A 20,351-nucleotide genomic window follows, 5' to 3' on the forward strand; every position below is an offset into this window, starting at 1 on the left:
ACTTCTGGAAAAATACTTGCTCGAATTATATCCAACCGCCTGATACCTCTCACTGAAGGTTGTTTGCGTGAAACTCAGTGTGAATTTCGACCTAATCACAGTACCACAGATTTTGTTTTCTTTGCTAAACTAACGCAGGAGAAATGCAGAGAATAGCGATATCCTCTGCGCATTCATAGATCTTGTCAAGGGCTTCGACTAAATCAAAATAGATGCTTGTAGAAGAACTTATCTAAAACACGTGTCCTGCGAAGAACATTAACATCTTAGTATACTGCTGGCCAAGACTAATTTACTCACTAAAAGCATCACTGGACTTCAACGTGCAGATGATATTGTCGTTCTTGACACTTCAAAGGAAGATCCAACAACAATCTACAGCTACATCTACATCTACATCCATACTCCACAAGCCACTTGACGGCGTGTGGCGGAGGCTACTTTGAGTACCTCTATCGGTTCTCCCTTCTATTCCAGTCTCGTATTGTTCGTGGAAAGAAGGATTGTCAGTATGCCTCTGTGCGGGCTCTAATCTCTCTGATTTTATCCTCATGGACTCTTCGCGAGATATACGTAGGAGGGAGCAATATACTGCTTGACTCCTCGGTGAAGGTATTTTCTCGAAACTTCAACAAAAGCCCGTTCCGAGCTACTGAGCGTCTCTCCTGCAGAGTCTTCCACTGGAGTTTACCTATCATCTCCGTAACGCTTTTGCTATTCCTAAATGATCCTGTAATGAAGCGCGCTGCTCTCCGATGGATCTTCTCTATCTCTTCTATCAACCCTATCTGGTACGGGTCCCACACTACTGAGCAGTATTTAAGCAGTGGGCGAACAAGTGTACTGTAACCTACTTCCTTTGTTTTCGGATTGCATTTCCTTAGGATTCTTCCAGTGAATCTCAGTCTGGCATCTGCTTTACTGACGATCAACTTTTTATGACCATTCCATTTTAAACCACTCCTAATGCCTACTCCCAGATAATTTATGGAATTAACTGTTTCCAGTTGTTGACCTGCTATATTGTAGCTAAATGATAAGGGATCATTCTTTCTGTGTATTCGCAGCACATTACACTTGTCTACATTGAGATTCAATTGTCATTCCCTGCAACATGCGTCAATTCGCTGCAGATCCTCCTGCATTTCAGTACAATTTTCCATTGTTACAACCTCTCGAGATACCACAGCATCATCCGCAAAAAGCCTCAGTGTATTTCCGATGTCATCCACAAGGTCATTTATGTATGTTGTGAATAGCAACGTTCCTAAGACACTCCCCTGAGGCACACCTGAAATAACTCTTACTTCGGAAGACTTCTCTCCATTAAGAATAACATGCTGCCTTCTGTTATTTAGGAACCCTTCAATCCAATCACACATTTGGTTTGATAATCCATATGCTCTTACTTTGTTCATTAAACGACTGTGGGAAACTATGTCGAACGCCTTGCGGAAGTCAAGAAACACGGCATCTACCTGGGAACCCGTGGTTATGGCCCTCTGAGTCTCGTGGACGAATAGCGGAGCTAGGTTTCATACGATTGCCTTTTTCGAAACCCATGCTGATTCCTACAGAGTATGAAACTTCCTGGCAGATTAAAACTGTGTGCCCGACCGAGACTCGAACTCGGGACCTTTGCCTTTCGCGGGCAAGTGCTCTACCATCTGAGCCACCGAAGTACGACTCACGCCCGGTACTCACAGCTTTACTTCTGCCAGTATGTCGTCTCCTACCTTCCAAACTTTACAGAAGTTCTCCTGCGAAACTTGCAGAACTAGCACCCCTGAAAGAAAGGATATTGCGGAGACATGGCTTAGCCACAGCCTGGGGGGTGGTTCCAGAATGAGATTTTCACTCTGTAGCGGAGTGTGCGCTGATATGAAACTTCCTGGCAGATTAAAACTGTGTGCTGGACCGAGACTCGAACTCGGGACCGACACACATCAGCGCACACTCCGCTGCAGAGTGAAAATCTCATTCCTACAGAGTAGATTTCTAGTCTCCAGAAAAGTCATTATACTCGAACACAATACGTGTTCCAAAACTCTACAACTAATCGACGTTAGAGATATAGGTCTATAGTTCTGCACATCTGTTCGACGTCCCTTCTTGAAAATGGGGATTACCTGTGCACTTTTCCAATCCTTTGGAACGCTACGCTCTTCTAGAGACCTACGGTACACCGCTGCAAGAAGGGGGCAAGTTCCTTCGCGTACTCTGTGTAAAATCGAATTGGTACCCCATCACGTCCAGCGGCCTTTCCTCTTTTGAGCGATTTCAATTGTTTCTCTATCCGTATGTCGTCTATTTCGATATCTACCATTTTGTAATCTGTGCGACAATCTAGAGTAGGAACTACAGTGCAGTCATCCGCTGTTAAGCAGCTTTGGAAAAAGACATTTAGTATTTCGGCCTTTAGTCTGTCAGCCTCTGTTTCAGTACCATATTGGTCAGAGAGTATCTGGACATTTTGTTTTGATCCACCTACCACTTTCACATAAGGCCAAATTTTCTTAGGATTTTCTGCTAAGTCAGTGCTTAGAACTTTACTTTCGAATTCATTGAACGCCTCTCGCATAGCCCTTCTCACACTACATTTCGCTTCGCGTAATTTTTGTTTGTCTGCAAGGTTATGGCTATGTTTATGTTTGCTGTGAAGTACCCTTTCCTTCCGCAGCAGTTTTCTAACTCGATTGCTGTACCACGGTGGCTCTTTTCCATCTCTTACGATCTTGCTTGGCACATACACATCTAACGCGTATTGTACGATGGTTTGCATGTGATGATGCGTATACGAGCATTGGACTAAGCCTTAAAAGTATCTGGGAGTAGGCATTAGCAGTGATTTAAAATGGAATGATCATATAAAGTTGATCGTCGGTAACGCAGATGCCAGACTGAGATTCATTGGAAGAATCCTAAGGAAATGCAATCCGAAAACAAAGGAAGTAGGTTACAGTACGCTTGTTCGCCCACTGCTTGAATACTGCTCAGCATTTCCAACGGAGAGCACCGTGCTTCATTACAGGATCATTTAGTAATCGCAAAGCGTTACAGGGATGATAGATAAACTCCAGTGGAAGACTCTGCAGGAGAAACGCTCAGTAGCTCGGTACGGGCTTTTGTTGAAGTTTCGAGAACATACCTTCTCCAAGGAGTCAAGCAGTATATTGCTCCCTCCTACGTATATCTCGCGAAGAGTCCATGAGGATAAAATCAGAGAGATTAGAGCCCACACATAGGCATACCGACAATCCTTCTTTCCACGAACAATACGAGACTGGAATAGAAGGGAGAACCGATAGAGGTACTCAAAGTAGCCTCCACCACACACCGTCAGGTGTTGTTGTTGGATCTTCCAATTGCTAAATATGAAGTCTTCTTATGACCCCTCTGAGATGCATCGAGCTTGCAATAAGTGTATGAAAATTCTGAAACTTTTCAAATAATTATAATTCACTATAGCACTATGACCACCGCCCAACACAAAACTGCAGCACGTAACGTGGTAAGGAAACTATATAAGCTGTGTAGAGACGAATATGGAGTCACTCTATTTTGGATACTGGGAAACAGGGAAATCCACTGGCATAAGGGACTTTCACAGAGGATAATCGTTACGGCCATGTGCCTGGGAACGAGCACCTCGGAAACGGCGAAACTTGGCGGTTATTCACGTGCTGCTTCCGTGAGATTCTGAGCAAAGTGACTCAAGGACGGCGAAACCACCAGTAGGTAACATGGTGTTAGTTCTCCACGTTTCATCATAGAACGTGTATGTCCGATGCTTATCTGTTCAAGTAAATCAGTATAGGCGGCGAACTGTGGCAGATCTTACTCTGTTAGTGCAAGAGATAGTTTTTGGGTGCGCACCGCTCAGCACCCATTGTTGAACCGCAGCAGACCATCACCACGTGTTCCCATTTTGAGCCAACGGGATCGTCAGTTACTATGTCAGTGGGTAAAGTGTCATCGAAATTAGATCTTGGATCAATGGAGATGAGATGCCTGATCAGATGGAATATATATTATATTTTGGGTGCATGCGCCCCAACTTGCATGCGTCTTGTGGCAGTTATGGATGACACCATGACAGTTGTGGACTACGTGAACGATATTGCGGGTTATCTGCATCACTTAGTGCTTCATGTATACCCCGACGGTAATGCCATCTTACAACAAGATAGCTGCCAGATTACACGGCAGCTATAACCGTGCAATGGTGGTTCGAAAAGAATAATAGCGAAATCCAGTAAATTTGCCTACCGATACCAACTAATCTGAGAAAAACGGGACACATCTTTGACGCTGCTGGGCGCCAGCTACGTGCCCATAAACAACCGGCCAATAATTTACTGGAACTGCATGACCAGTGCGTAGATATCTGCTGCCATATACCTCCGGAAAACTACAATGAACCTGTAGAGTCTATTTGACGCACAACCGCAGCTGTATTACTTTGCAAAAGTTGACCAATCCGCTATTAAGCAGATGGACATAATGCTTTGGCTCGTTATTGTACTTCCTGCTTACAGTTTTTGTTCTAAGATTTAACTTCAGTTGTTTGGTAACGGATCATCAGTATTTGCTTCCTTATGATTTATCATAGGAGTTTACAGGAATTTTCTCATCGCAAATTGTATATATTTTTGTATTTTCACTAAATATAGTCCGAATGAATATCTTTTTTTACACGAGAAAACGTATGAGGAAAATCGTATTTATTTTTGGACGCCTTCGTTACTGTAATTTAGGACGTGAACTGGTAACTCGCTTTTCTGGAACGGGACCTCGATTTGAAACTATGTTTGATCACGTGTTACTTAAGAGGAATTGGCTTTATTAATCGGTAGTCATTAGGGCTGACGGTACTAGCAGTCGTAACGTCTGCAATCTATGTACACACTGCAGAACAATAATAAAGGATCACTTTTTTAAAATCACATAACTCTCTCATACTCCTGCGCGTAAGCTTCAAATTTGGTCCAAAGTTATCAACGACCTTCCTCTGCAACGGTGTAAAAGCGTAGCGTCCTGCCACGTTCCTCTGGGGTTCAGTGACGCTCCAAACAGCAAGATGTAGTCAACTGTGAAAAAAAGACCACAGCTTCTGAGCTTAAAGTGCACTAAATGATGTCACAATGGAACCAAATTTCACAGAAATTCTGTCCAACCCCTCTGTGACGTGTCACGCCATCGGATAGTCGTCATATCCCCCTCTTACCCACATTTCATTCAATCTTTCGTCGCCTCTGCGATGGAGGGCAGAACCGCGACACCCACTGTTTAAATTACGCGGATTCCTTGTGGGTGGCCGAAGGAAACATTTCAGATACACTGCCACTCAGAATTGACACGGAAATGCCTCAGGGAGTAGCATAAGCCGCGCCAATGAAACCACCCTTCCCATGGGCGATTGATTCACAGTCGAGAGTTTGTAGTGAGATGAGCAACAACGTGAAGTTCTAGACATCATGAGGCTGTAACCACATTTAACGTGACCTGACACCTTCGGAGAGTAGCCTACCTCCAGGCGCTAGAGGAGCACCGAGACTGAACTGGCGTCGAAGTTTACTCAAGGCACTTTTTTAAAGTGCTGAACAAGAGAACATAGCTCTTTTATTCACGCACACGATCATGGGGTACACTCCTACCCAATAATTTTGATAATTAAAATAAATTACATCGAAACGCAATTTACAAAAGAAAAACCTCGAACTGGTTACTATCGTCTTACAATTAACCTGATGGGTCAAACAATTGTATAAGTACGTGGTACTGGTCTCACAAAGTACACCCCACGTGGGTTGAACATAAAGAAAAGTTTCTATATTGAAAAATATTGTCAAGACGAGACGTCATAATCTCACGCACATTCGCATTTAAGATTGATGATCTTAGTTAGAGTTACAGATCATCAACACGTGGTTCCACTTTACTCACAAAGTAGTGACAAAGCAACTACTGGAAGAGATTCTGAACTTCACACTCGAATTACACTGCGTTGCAGTTTAAGATAACAAGATATTTTAGATCTAAACCTGAAATAAAGGTGATTAAATTTTCAGTTAGGCTGAACTTAAAAAAATCCATTGTCCTACGGACTTAGCAGAGATGCGCTTAGCCGGAGATCTTACCACTTCAGACGCTCGCCGCGGACAGACTGGCCTGGGCCAGAAACACAGATACAAACGGACGTGACCAGAGAGGCAGCTTCCTATACCAACATGACAAGGGACGGACAGGACCATACTAAGAATAGAAACCTCTTTGCTTTTAGAAAGCGTAGCTACCTGTTTTGACATTGGTCCTACTGTTCTCTAGCAGACAGGCTTGTCTGCTACCATCAAGCATGCAACTAGAAATACATTTGCTCGTTCGTCCTTTCACAGAGAAGGGAAGGGGGATGACAGTATCTTATCATATACACTACATAAAAGAAAGCGGATGTAGGTTCCGTATGAGACTGTGTGACATGAATTACATATAAACTGTGTTTTAAAATGTAGTCGTGTGACAGATCGTTCTTGATTACGTGTAAAAGTAACACGTTCCACTGCTCAGTCTCCTCCCAGATAGAGTCAGAAACACCACAGTAAATTTAGAAGTGGAATGTATGCCGTAAATGACAACAGATTTAAGAAATTAACATGAAAGGAATCCAAAGTAGACCACAAAGGCTCAAAAAGACTGAGATCTTGTGACTGTGATGGCCAGGGTGCTCATAAAACCAGTCCTGGATTATGCATGCCGTTGTGCACAAGGACCCGGTTGTCTTGGATCACAGCATCACTACTGGAAAACAACCACTGTACCTAGGGATGGACCTGAACAGCCACAATGGTCACCCTGCAGAGCAACCATAGAACCAATTTAATACCACGATATGACTGCCCAAATAATTTGCTAACCGCTTCTATGTTTCACTCCTAGGACGAAATTCGTCCAGAAGTTGGTAACAGTGTACAACATCGTTTCCTAACCGCTTTTATGTTTCACCCTTGGGACGTAAACTCGATCAATCAGAAGTTGGATAGAGCCCGCAAAAAGATTCATACGATCAAATAACTTTCTTTCATTGTTCCGTAGTCTAGGTTTTACGGGTGCGACTCCACGTTTCCCTGTTTCAGGCATTTGCGTCACTGATGAGTGACTTGTTGTGGAATTGCAGCTCGTCCCGCAGTTCCCTGCTAACTGAGCTCCCTTTGAGCTGTTTTGGTGTAGGCAGCGTTCGCACGTGCTAGAACCAGTTGTGCAGTATATTTTGCAGCAGTCGTCCAATAGATTTGGTCCAAATCCTCTTGAACAATGGTCCGCCACGATCACTCAATAAACTTCCCTTCGCGTTGTGGGTTTGCGGATGATGGTTTCCTATTTTCCCCGTACACGGTACGGTGCCTCCTGAGGCACCAAACACTTCGGCTCCCTTGGTTAACGGAAGCACCGACCATAGTTGCACCAAAAATTTGCCCACATTTTGATTCACCTAGCTGCTCTCACAACCATCTACAACACTTTTCTTCACACCTTTGATACTTACAACGTGTTGAGGACATTGCACAGGCCCCGTTCATGGTCAAATACAAGAGCACAGCCTCCAGGCGTGGCTAGAAACTGCGTTTATGTTCAAGCATGTACTTTCCGCAGTATTTCCATACATTTGTCCAATCCATGTCCTTCCACCAAGCGAGGTGTTAGTTGACTCGCCTTAGGGGAAATCAGGATTGAAATTACGGCCCTGTCACTAAGATTTAACTTCTTCGAGATTTCCGTAAATCAGTTGGAGTTTATACTGAGATACGTATGTTAAACAATCAAAATTTCGTTTTCCTGCCTGGTTCTTGTACAATCTGAGGTAGTACGCCACCTGTAATGACACTATAGTCGACGGTATGTTAAACCCCTACCATCCATCATCGTCAGAATACGTCCTGAGCTAATATGGATGTTTACTGTACTATAAGAGGAAAATAAAAGACAAATGTATAATATAAGCTCGTAAAATGACTGATTTATGCCACGGGAATTCCATATTATTTTGCCCAACCTGTACAAGTAATTTCTAGCAATAGGTCTGCAACAAAGGAGAGCACTGCATTTTGTTGGGCTTTGTGAGACTGTGGGTAAACGTGCTGCAGATTGCGATAGCCAATCTCCGTTCTACTTTCACGTTGCTGGTGCAGTCATAAAGAAACCGCACAGTCGTCAGATTATCCTGTTTGGAAGTTCCAAACGCTCACTAACACTCTTCGCCAGCTAAAACGGCTGTTTTGAGCATACGCATCCGTTAATGGAACAGATGTATTTAGGTCTGGAGCTGGAAGTGGTTTTTCAACAGTAACAAATATTCCAAGTCCTTTTTCCTATACTTGTGCAACATGTAAAGTACTCGTGAAACTTGGTGGCAGATTAAAACTGTGTGCCGGACTGGTACTCGAACCAGCAATCTTTTCTTTTTGAGGAGAAATGCTCTGGAGAGCTCAATCGGTAGATTATTTGCCGGCGGAAGACAAAGGGTCAGGGCTTAAGTCCCGATCCGGCTCATAGTTTTAATCTCATTGGAAGTTTTAAACCAGCACACACTCCACTGCAGAGCGAGAATTCATTCCGTAGAGAAGTAAACTTATTTTTATGCGTAAAACCACTCAGTGTCAGGTCATAGCTAAACTCCATCCCTCTTGTTAGAACGGAACTGATTTTGTCTCTCTGGTGTTCTGCACATGGACGAGACAATAAATCCTAACAATATGTTTTACTTCCATGGAAGATCGCATTTGAATGACGATGGCTATTCGGAAATAAAGTTCTGATCGGTCGCAAAATGGAAACCATTGTGAAAATCAAAAATGTTTTATTTTGCAATAGTTAGCTACACCTTCCAGCTACTTCTCTACATAGCCTGTGATTTTCGCTAATTCTCTACACTCGTCTAAAGCTCATTGTCTGTGCCAAAATGTTGACTTTATAGGCTGTGCTTCACGTGAGCGGAGACGAAACTCAGAACGAACTAATTTGGGCTGTGCTGTGGGCGATCAAACACTTCCCAACGAAACAACTGAAGGAGCATCTTCATTGCCCCTGCAGAAAGCGCTCGAGAATTGTCATGAAGAACGAAACGCATGACAGTTATGTTATCTGGGCTGCACGACATCAGACGAAATCTGTTACCTGATCCTCACACTCGGTGGGAGACACCGCTTCCTAGGCATCTTTACGTGCTAACTGTGGTCTCAGAATTGAAAAGAGCGATATTGTAAGGTCGTCGATCATGCTAGAGACACTACCCAACACATCTGTGCAAAACTTCATCCTATTTTCACAGCTGTTTCCATTTTGAAACCGATCGGAACTTACTTTCCGAATAGCCTTCGTGCACTAAGATATCTTTGTACTGAAGAATTATATCTTACTAGAGAACCTGGCAATGCTTCGCAACTGATGCACACGAATGGAAATCGGATATACGTCCTGATCTGTTTCTCCGCCCCTCTCTGTCCTCCTCCGCCTCTCCCCTCTGTCTGTCCATCTCCAACTCCTATCTCTGTCCAGTACCTCCTTCCCCTTCTATGTGTTCATCCCCTCACCCCTCTGTGCATTTCCTATTACCCCTCTCGCTGACCTTGAGCCTTGTTTATTGTTATAGCCAACGAAACATTATTTTTGACATGATGTTGCTTAAAATGAATGGGTAAACGGGGTATCAGGGACCTCTCCTGCTACTGGATCTAAGAGGATAGCCCTAGCAGCTTCAATGAAGGTATTTCACAAAATTTTAATGTGCAAACGGGTAAGATTACGAAGTTTCTGATGATTCAAATTCCGTAGTATTTTTCGAATCATAAGCGCGTAAGCCTTAAATACAACTTTGCTATTTTCTGTTAAAACCGACTGTGTGGAATAAAACAAAAGAGCAGTATGTGTATCGCATTTTTGTGTAAAATTTTATATATGTGTGTGTGTGTGTGTGTGTGTGTGTGTGTGTGTGTGTGTGTGTGAAGAGACAGACTATATATGGGAGAAACAATTTGTCTAAATGTTTAAATGTCCTGCTATAGTAGTTAAATCAGACTGCAAGAAAGGAAATGAAATCACAGTACAGCATAGCATAGCATTTTCTTTCCCACAGGCAGTTTTAACATAAGGTCTATACATTGTTTTTTTTAATATATAACCTATGTCGGTCTGAATGTTTGTTAGAGTATCGTATAAAAATCTGAAGTAAAACGGTCAAGAAATTTATGAGGTTTAGATAATAAAGCTAAACACCGACATGTCTTCCTACAGTAGTATCACTTTTAGAAATATATTGATGCACCAAATATATTAAAAATATGTAGGTTACTTCTGGTTGAAGAGTATCATGCAAAATTTTGAAGTTAATCTGTGAACAAATTTTCGAGATTATTGCTGATAATGTTCCGTTTATATAGGGTAAATCATCTAACATTTGCATCGGAGATATTGCGGAAATGAAAAATGCTACTGACTTGTGGTTTTCACAGAATGGATTGATAGTCAGGGGCTCGTACTGTTAGCCAATTAATACTTCATAATAATACTTAGAAACTGTATTGCCGTGCAAGTACACATTTTTTTATATGGAAAGATGCCTATTGACGATAACAAACTAAGAGTAGGGTAAATTAGAATGTCAGTAGTGTTTGTTGATGCAGTCTAGCGTGGGTCGTTAACGAGATATTGTATTTTGAAAAGTTCCCACACCGACACTTGTTTGTGACATTCAGCCTGCGTAGTTGCTAGGTAAGATGTTGTTATATTTGTTACAGTGTGCTTGTGTGTTCCTTGAGTGCCTTGCGACTTGCTGGTCAGTGTGTGATAGCCCATGCAGTAGGTCGTGATTGGACGATGGGATTTAGCAATGGAGAAAAAGCCGACATGCTCATGGTGTATGAAGAGCGTAGGAAGAATATGGTTCGTTGGTGTATGGCGTATGCGGAAAAATATCCCAATAGACGCCAACCATCTCGGCAATTATTTTCAGCCTCTTCAACCAGTTACCTGAAAGTAGTAGTGTAACACATAGACAACGCAACAGAAGGAAACAAGTGACGACCGAAGAGGGAGAAAATAATTTTCTTGCTGCTGTTGCAGTTGATCCCACGCAATCGCACAAGGAAGTAGCATGAGACAGGCAAGTGTCATACGCAGTCCCCATCAACAAATGTTCCATCCCTATCACATCTCTCTCCACCAAGAGCTGCACAAAAACGATTATGATAATCGTCTTAACTTCTGTACATGGACATTAAGACAGGATACTCTAGATGTATCTTGTACCCTGTTTAGTGATGAAAACACATTTACCAATCACGGCCAGGTAAACCGCCGAAACATGGAATATTGATCTGTTGACAATCCCCGTTGACACCGTCGGTGGAACGTTAGCGTCCATGGAGGGTAAACGTGTGATGTGAGATAGTGCACCATCAGCTCATACACCCGTTTTTCATAGACTGAACACTGAACGCTCACAAGTATTGCAGCCTCCTAACAGACTGTCTTCCATGGATGCTAATAGACGTTCCTCTGCAGACCAGGAGGAACCTGTGGTGCCAACATAATGGCTGTCCAGTCTATAGTGCACGAAGTACTGCAACGTGTCTTCACGAATTGTTTCTAAATCGTTGAACTGGATACAGAGGGTCTGTACCTTGGCTGGTCTGTCCCCCGGATTTGACGCCTGTAGTTTCTTTTCTGGTGAAAACTGAAAACCGCTGTCTACAGGGACATACAAACTGCACCCGATAAAATGCAGCGACGTATTACTGCAGCCTGGTCGGACATCTCCGCTCACATGCGAGCAAGTGTGCAGCGGTCGTGCCATACCAGACTGGAAGCGTATATCACCGCTACAGGTTGTCATTTTGAGCAAAATCTGTGATGGTCAATTGCCTCGTTACTAGCCAGAATGCCGGCCGGAGTGGCCGAGCGGTTCTAGGCGCTAAAGTCTGGAACCGGGCGACAGCTACGGTTGCAGGTTCGAATCCTGCCTCGGGCATCGACGTGTGTGGTGTCCTTAGGTTAGTTAGGTTTAAGTAGTTCTACGTTCTAGGGGACTGATGACCTCAGATGTTCAGTCCCATAGTGCTCAGAGCCATTTGAACCATTTGAACAAGTCAGAATCTACATAACTAGTGTATGGACTTGTGTTGTTCATTTTTGCGTGTTTCCGCGGGTATGTGTGGGTGCTTTTCAGAATACGATATCTCGTTAACAACTCGCACTAGACACAATATCTCGTTAACAACTCGCACTAGACGTCTACAACAATCACCACAGGCCTTGTAACTTACCATACTTTTAGTATGTTGGTGTAACAGGCTTTGTTCCATTTAAAAAGTATATTTTTGCACAAAAATACACTTTTATAAGTATTATTACAATATGTTGATTGGTTAGTAATACGAGCCCCTAACTGCCAATCCATTAGGTGAAAACAACACATCAATAGAATATTCTATTTTCGCAATATTTGTGGCGCAAGTTATAGGTGTTTCGCCCTGTCCAGTATACATATACTTACACACCAAACAAATTACAAAAGTATAAGTTACCTGTGTCCGTCCAAATTTTTATTACAGTATTGTGTAAAAATATGAAGTAATTTAGTGAAGTAGTTTTCGAGATATTTGGTTAGAGTTTGTATGGAGGAAGTTATTTATGGTCAAGTATTTAGCTGCGTATGTGTTGTATTTTGGAGGTACTGGTACAGATCGCACTGCTTGCAAGCCCCGTTGACATCGCAAGAGGCCGTTTTTTTCCCACAAAATTAAAGATTGTAAGGTAATAAGATAAGTTTTCAGTTAGTACTTCAAGCCGCAGGACCTCCAAACAAAAACTGTGAACCATTTATTCGTGGCAAATTTTATGGCATTTCCAGGCTTTTGTGTCTCAGAAACCTCTACAGCTTCATCCAATGCCTTAACCGTTTTCCTTTACTATTAGCACTGTGCATGTAAAGAGATCGTACGTTTTTAAACAAGGCTTTATGTTTGACACAATTGTCAACGGATCTTAGAAAATCGCGTTCTATACACACTGTTCCACCAACTAGGTTTCGCTGCAGCACTAACAATATATTGCTTTTTTTCATTTTTTACAGCTTTTGCGATAGAAGAGGATATGTTGAAAGACGAAGACCCATTATATGAACAGTGTCTGCAGATGTTCTTCGACTTTTCCACAGCTCTGGCTAACGACGTTTACATCACAGAATGCCATAAGTAAGAATCATGATTTAAAACGCTTTTTGCTATGAATTAAACTACTGACCTTAATCTTTGGTTTTATATTGTATGCACCGACGACACGCATGCACCAACAACAATATGTGCAATCTATTACAGCGGTTCAGAGAATATCACCTCGCATTGCTTCAATGAGTACTCCAGTCTTTGTGGCTCAGGAGAGCTTCCCGAAATTACAGCCTTATGTGACTCACAGCTGGACAACCAATCAGAAAACAGAGGAACAGGTAAAAGTGTGTCATTTATTGTGTGTCTGTGTTGTCTCGTTTTCTTTGTGTTGATGTCCTTGTTTTACGAATAGCAGGTACACGATTTTTTGGACGGAAATAATTATTCTGCCATTGTGGAAGATGTGTTCTCTTAACTGAACGTTCAGTGTCAGTGTCTTGTAAATACAAAAAAATTTATAACTGGATTACGTAGCTAATTTCCTGAGATTCATTTATAACGGTCAAATTACACAAAGCAAAATTTCTCGGACCCTATCTTTCCCCACAATTTAGCTTCTTAATGCCTGAATGATAACAATTTGCTACTTTGTTTGTCATGGGGTGGTTTAAATATTCCGTTATTTTGGTGTAGTTACTGATTTTGATATTTTTAATCTGGGTGAAATCATATGGGTGGCTGTTCTACACAAAAAATTGGAAACGGGTTCTCAGAAAATAAGGAAAGCAAAGTAAAGCGCTATTTTGTTTCATGGTAAGCCAACCACTGCTGCCGAATGTTATCATTCAGACAATGTTTAGTGTCTGTGGGCCCTGTTTAGATTAGATTAGATAAGATTTACTTTCATTCCAATTGATCCGTAATGAGGAGATCCTCCAGGATCTGGAACATGTCCGGAAAACAATAATACACGACAAATATTTACAACAAAAACAAAAAGCTAATGTACCATTGCACAGGTCCCAAGTGGAATGTAATACAACTACTATAATATTTATTTACAATGAACACATTACTGCACTGAAGTGGTGTAGAAGTTAGATTGTACTCACACACACACAGATATATATATATATATATATATATATATATATATATATATATATATATATATATATATATATTACTGAGAAATTCATCAATGGAGTAGAAGGAGTTGGCCACCAATAAATCCTTTAGGCTTCTCTTAAACTGAATTTCATCGGTTGTTAAGCTTTTTATGGCTGCTGGCAAGTTATTGAAAACGCGTGTTCCTGAATAATGCACACCTTTTTGTACAAGACTAAGTGACTTTAAATCCATGAGAAGATTATCTTATTTCTGGTATTGATTCCATGAATTGAGCTGCTGGTTTGAAAAAGTGATATATTTTTAATGACAAATTTCATTAAGGAATAAATATATTGGGAAGCAGTAGTTAGTATCCCTATTTCCCTAAACAGGCTTCTGCAGGATGTTCTTGAGTTCACACCGCATATAACTGTTACTGTACGTTTCTGTGCCCGGAAAACTTTAGCTTGGCTTGATGAATTACCCCAAAAAATTATCCCATATGACATTATGGAATGAAAGTAAGCATAGTATGCCAGCTTTTTCATTTCTATATACCCTATGTCTGACAAAATTCGCATTGCAAACAGAGATTTTTTAAGACCCTTCAGCAGTTCTGTGGTGTGCTCCTCCCTGTTGAATTTATTATCTAGCTGTAATCCCAAGAATTTAACACTGTCCACTTGTTCTATCTTCTTGTCATCATGTGTTAGACATATACTCGTGGGACACCCTGTACAAGTTCTGAACTGCATGTAGTGTGTTTTTTGAACGTTTACTGACAAGGAATTGGCTAGTAACCAGTGATTAAAGTCCACAAATATTTTATTAGCTGATCTTTCTAAGACTACACTTGATTTGCTATTTATTGCAATGTTTGTATCATCGGCAAACAAAACGAACTTGGCATCTGGTAATGCTACCGATGAAAGGTCATTGATATACACAAGAAAAAGTAAGGGCCCCAAAATGGAACCTTGTGGGGCCCTTCATGTAATTAGTTCCCAGTTGGATGATGCCTGATAGCTTGATACATGTCTCTTTCCTAATAACACCCTTCGTTTCCTGCCAGAGATATAAGATTTGAACCATTTTGCAGCATCTCTTGTTACACTATAATATTCTAATTTACTTAAAAGGATATTGTGATTTACACAGTAAAATGCCTTTGACAGATCACAAAATATACCAGTCGCCTGCAATTTTTTGTGCAATGAATTAAGCACATTTTCACTGTAGGTGTAGATAGCCTTCTCAATATCAGAACCTTTTAGAAATCCAAACTGTGACTTTGATAGTATGTTATTTGAGATAAGATGGTTATAAAGCCGGCTGACATTACTTTTTCAAAAATTTTTGAGAATGCTGGAAACAGTGAAACTGGATGGAAATTTGATGCTACTTCTTTATCTCCCTTCTTAAACAGTGGCTTAACTTAAGCATATTTCAACCATTCAGAAAATATTCCACTGATAAACGACTGGTTACACAGACTGCTTAATATGTTACTTAGCTCAGAATCACATTCTTTAATTAACTTTGTTGATATTTCATCACACCCACTAGATATATTTGATTTTAAAGATTTTATGGTGGACATTATTTCTGTTGGGGTAGTGAGGGTCAAATTCATATTATGGAAGTTACTTGAAATATCTGGTCTGAGGTATTCCATAGCAGCATCTACCGAACATGACAACCCTATCATTTCAGTAACAGTTATAAAATGTTTGTTAAAATGTTCTGCAACACTACACACATCTGTCACCAATGTACCATTTACTCTTAATGCTATTTGTTCCTCTTCATGTCCGGTTCTACCGGTCTCCTCCTTCACTATATCCCATATTGTCTTTATTTTGTTATCTGATATTACTATTTTTCCTTGTAATATATCTGCTTTGACGTACATATTACAGTCTTTAATACATTGCAGTATTTCTTGTAATGTGCTATAGCATCAACATCAGAACTGTTTCGGATTGACAGGTACAGTTTTCTTTTTGTTTTACAAGATACCCCTGTTCCTTGAGTAATCATGGCTTCTTTGTAGACTTTGCTCTAACTTCGGTAAGTTTTGGCGGAAAACAGTGTTCGAATAAGGTAAGCACTTTATTAGCAAAAGTGTTATATTTTTTCATTCATGCCATGAGCACTGTAAAGATAAGTCCAGTGAATGTCTCTAATCAATTTTTGGCTTATTGATTACCCTATTGAGCTCAGATTTAACAGATTTTATATCCTGTTCAGTATTAAAATTTAACAGAAGGAACTGCATATCATGGTCTGAGAGGCCATTGACTATTGGTTTTGTAATATAATTTTGTTCATTGGACTTTTCTATAAAGATATTATCAATGGCTGTTTGTGAGCAATTGGCTACCCTAGTGGGGAACTTTACAGTGGGAGTTAAGTTGAATGATAGTGTTACTAACTCAAATAAGTTCTTATTGGGAGAGTCTTTAAGGAAATATACATTGAAATCACCTGCAACCACTATTTCTTTGTTTTTGGTTGTTAAATGGGCCAGTACAGCTTCAAGGTGATTTACAAACAGATTAAAGTTACCTGCAGGTGCTCGATATATACTTAATATTATGAAGGATTTTTTGTGAAATTCTACTTCTGTTGCACATGCTTCAATATGCTGTTCTAGGCAAAATTTATGAATGTCTATGTTCTTAAATTTATGACAGTTCCTGATGAATGTGGCAACTCCTCCTTTCTCCATTTCTGATCCACAAAAGTGAGATGCTAACCTAAACCCTGTAACACTTAAAAGTTCTATATCAGTGGTCGCATGATGTTCAGAGAGGCAGATAATTTCAGCTGGGTTTGAAGACACTAATTCATCTATGCATTTAGTTAATTCATTAATTTTATTTCTCAGTCCTCGAATATTTTGATGCAATAAAGATAGCTGACATTTCACATTAACTGAGCTAAAATTGGGTAGAGTTAAAATATCTGCTGACTGTTGAAAATTCTTAACCAATAGCTGTTTATGCTGATGTAATAAGCTGGAATTATGTTTTTTGATTTCTTTCTCAAACTGAAGGTTTGTCTCAGTTCTAACCTCTCTTAAAATTTGCTTTCCTTCTGTCCTCCCTACCCAAGAAAAGGGTCTTTTATGAACCCTATAACCACTGGTATTTTACCACTCATGACAGTGCCTCCCCCCTTTAACATTACTGCTTTTTCCCCAGCCAATTTACCCTTCCCCTTCTTGTTGAGGTGAAGGCCATTTCTAGTATAATCCCACCTACTGAGAGAATCAACAGGAACCACACCAATGTGTGACCCTGCACCCGACATAAGCAGCCGTTCCAGCCCCAAATTAACTCTCTTGACAGAAGAGTTCAAATGAGGTCGGTCATGGCGCCCAAGAACAGATCCAAACTCAACACTAGTATGCCTCGATACTGATGCAATGTTTGCCAGGTCACACTCTATACAGTGCCCAGGATCTCTGTCAATAGTGTTACCTGCCCCACCCACTATAACCACGGTGTCTTCATTAGTGAAATCTTTGCAAAGTGATCCTAAATCCTCTGACACCTGCTCCAGACAAGCACTAGGTTTAAAAAAAAATTGGTGACCTGGTATTCTGATCCTAGTTCATCCTGCAAAAGTTGGCCAACACCTCTTCCATGGGAACTACCTAACAACACTTTCTTTCTCTTTACTGATTTCTCAACATTCTTACTTTTCAATTTGCTGCTGAAAGTTTGTTGTGCTCTGTCTACACCTGCAACTGCTTGAGGCTCACCAGCTTCTAACTGAAGCAACAGGTCAAATCCATTTTCCACATTCACCATGAAGCTTTCAGAGAAAGTTCTAGGCCTGTTCCTCCTGTTGCCTGTTGCCACTTCCCACCTCTCTTTACCCTTCTCCCTCCTTAACCTGTCAAGATCTCCCCTGACCTTGTCTAACTGAGCCTGATGGGTGGCAATTTTCCCCTCCTGTTCTTGTATCTTCCTATCTCTACTACAAATCCTACAAAACCACTGATGATTCTCATTTACTTCCCCTATTCCCACGCCACTACAGTCACCCACATGGAAAAAACTGCTGCACCCATCACGCCAAAGCCCCGACCTAACAATTCTACGGCAAGTCAAGCACTTTTCACTCATGATAAACGTAATAGTTTATTAAGAATAGGTCAGTTAAATTACAGATAAACACGAAAATATGGTTCCACAAATTTGGCCTATACGCAACTGTGTGTAAACAAAAACAATGGTGCAAAGTTTCTGAAACAACAACTTAAACTTTACGCTACTTTCCGGAAAAGCTAGTTAAATAATGAAGAGGTACGCTAAGTTCAATTGCTGGAGAGAGCAAGGAACAACTAAACGAAATTCTATAGATTTCATGCAGCAAAACGTAAACAGAAAATACGACTGTACGATCTTTTTGCGTTTTCTGCTATATTACGCAAAGAAAAATGAAACCTTTAATGATATACTTAAAAGACACGCTAATACACCTATTTACCAGGTAATCAGTACTAAACTATATGTTTTATAATCTAAAATGACTTATCTTTACGAGAACACCAAAACTCGTGCTAGTCGCCTGGCTGCAGGGCTGCCAACCTGTAACTACTAATATAGAACTTGGCGTCATAAGAGCACTTGTGGAAATCTGATGAACGATGAACAACGCCTCTGTTTCAGCGCCATGCCAACAGCAGGACGCCACTGACATAGGAAGACACAGCTCTGATCTGATCTGATAGAACTGAGCCCCTTGCAAAAAGTTTTATATTTAGCATAGGGAATGTAGCAGAGGCCTTGCATTTCCCAGAGGAGAATTAAGTTGAGTAATATAGAAAAAATGAAGACACTCTTGCCGCTTTCTGTAACATATGTTGTTTATAATACAGCTCTCTGTAATGACGATGCATGAGAAGGACACAAATATCCTATCAAATACTACATTATAGGACAAATATACCAAATGATTTTGAAATTGTCCTTGATTCATCATTGGAAAACACGTAACGGAAACATACCTTTTAGGTAATTGTATTCTCTATTTCCATAATTTTGATACCTTTTATACTCCTTTCCCATGTGTGATGGAATACATCACGACATAAACTTTTACGTTATCGCTGCATCGAAAAATATACCGCCGCGCGGCTAGAGGCGCCATGTCACGGATTGCGCGGCCCCTCCCGACGGAGATTCGAGTCCTCCCTCGAGCATGGGTGTGTGTGTTGTTCTTAGCATAAGGCAGTTTAAGTAGTGTGTAAGTCTAGGGACCGATGACCTCAGCAGTTTGGTCCCTTATGAAATCACACACATTTGAACATTTGAAACCTGTACCGGTTTCTCCGATTCTTGTTGCTGTTCTTTCGAAACATTTCATTGCCAGCTCCAAAATATTTTACGCCAAAAACTCTAATGTACTCTAAGTCTATCGTTGGACGGTGTCACAAAATGTTAAAGGAAGTAGTGAACGTAAATCAACACTCCAGGCTGCCGTTAAGTGACGTACATTATATATGAATGGTGGTTGTCCCCTATCCTGCTTCGCCTAAAATTAATCCCCCAGTCGTAGTCAATGGTTTTCGCGAGCATCTGTTCGATAGGTTGAGATTAGCAAATCTGCAATCAAAATGCAATCTACATCTACATCCATACTCCGCAAGCCACCTGACGGTGTGTGGCGGAGGGTACTTTGAGAACCTCTATCGATTTTCCCTTCTATTCTAGTCTCGTATTGTTCGTGGAAAGAAATATTGTCGGTATGCCTCTGCGTGGGCTCTAATCTCTCTGATTTTATCCTCATGGTCTCTTCGCGAGATATACGTTGGAGGGAACAATATACTGCTTGACTCCTTGGTGAAGGTATGTTCTCGAAATTTCAACAAAAGCCCGTACCGAGCTACTGAGTGTCTCTCTTGCAGAGTCTTCCACTGGAGTTTATCTATCATCTCCATAACACTTTCGCGATTACTAAATGATCCTATAACGAAACGCACTGCTCTCCGTTGGATCTTCTCTATCTCTTCTATCAACCCTATCTGGTACGGATCTCACACGGGCGAGCTGTACTGAAACCTACTTC

General features: G+C 41.0%; 1 protein-coding gene across 1 annotated transcript in view; it reads left to right on the forward strand.

Annotated features, from left to right (window-relative positions):
* The window catches only part of LOC126298446 (uncharacterized), a 53,295-nt gene that overhangs the window by 5,698 nt on the left and 27,246 nt on the right, over positions 1 to 20,351 (forward strand). Inside the window, exons 2-3 of the mRNA XM_049989776.1 lie at positions 13,127 to 13,247; positions 13,371 to 13,498. Of these exons, the coding sequence (XP_049845733.1) occupies positions 13,127 to 13,247; positions 13,371 to 13,498 (249 nt within the window). The remainder of the gene's footprint in view (positions 1 to 13,126; positions 13,248 to 13,370; positions 13,499 to 20,351) is intronic.

This window comes from Schistocerca gregaria, chromosome X (genome assembly GCF_023897955.1).
Source record: "Schistocerca gregaria isolate iqSchGreg1 chromosome X, iqSchGreg1.2, whole genome shotgun sequence".
NCBI classification, from domain to species: Eukaryota; Metazoa; Arthropoda; class Insecta; order Orthoptera; family Acrididae; genus Schistocerca; species Schistocerca gregaria.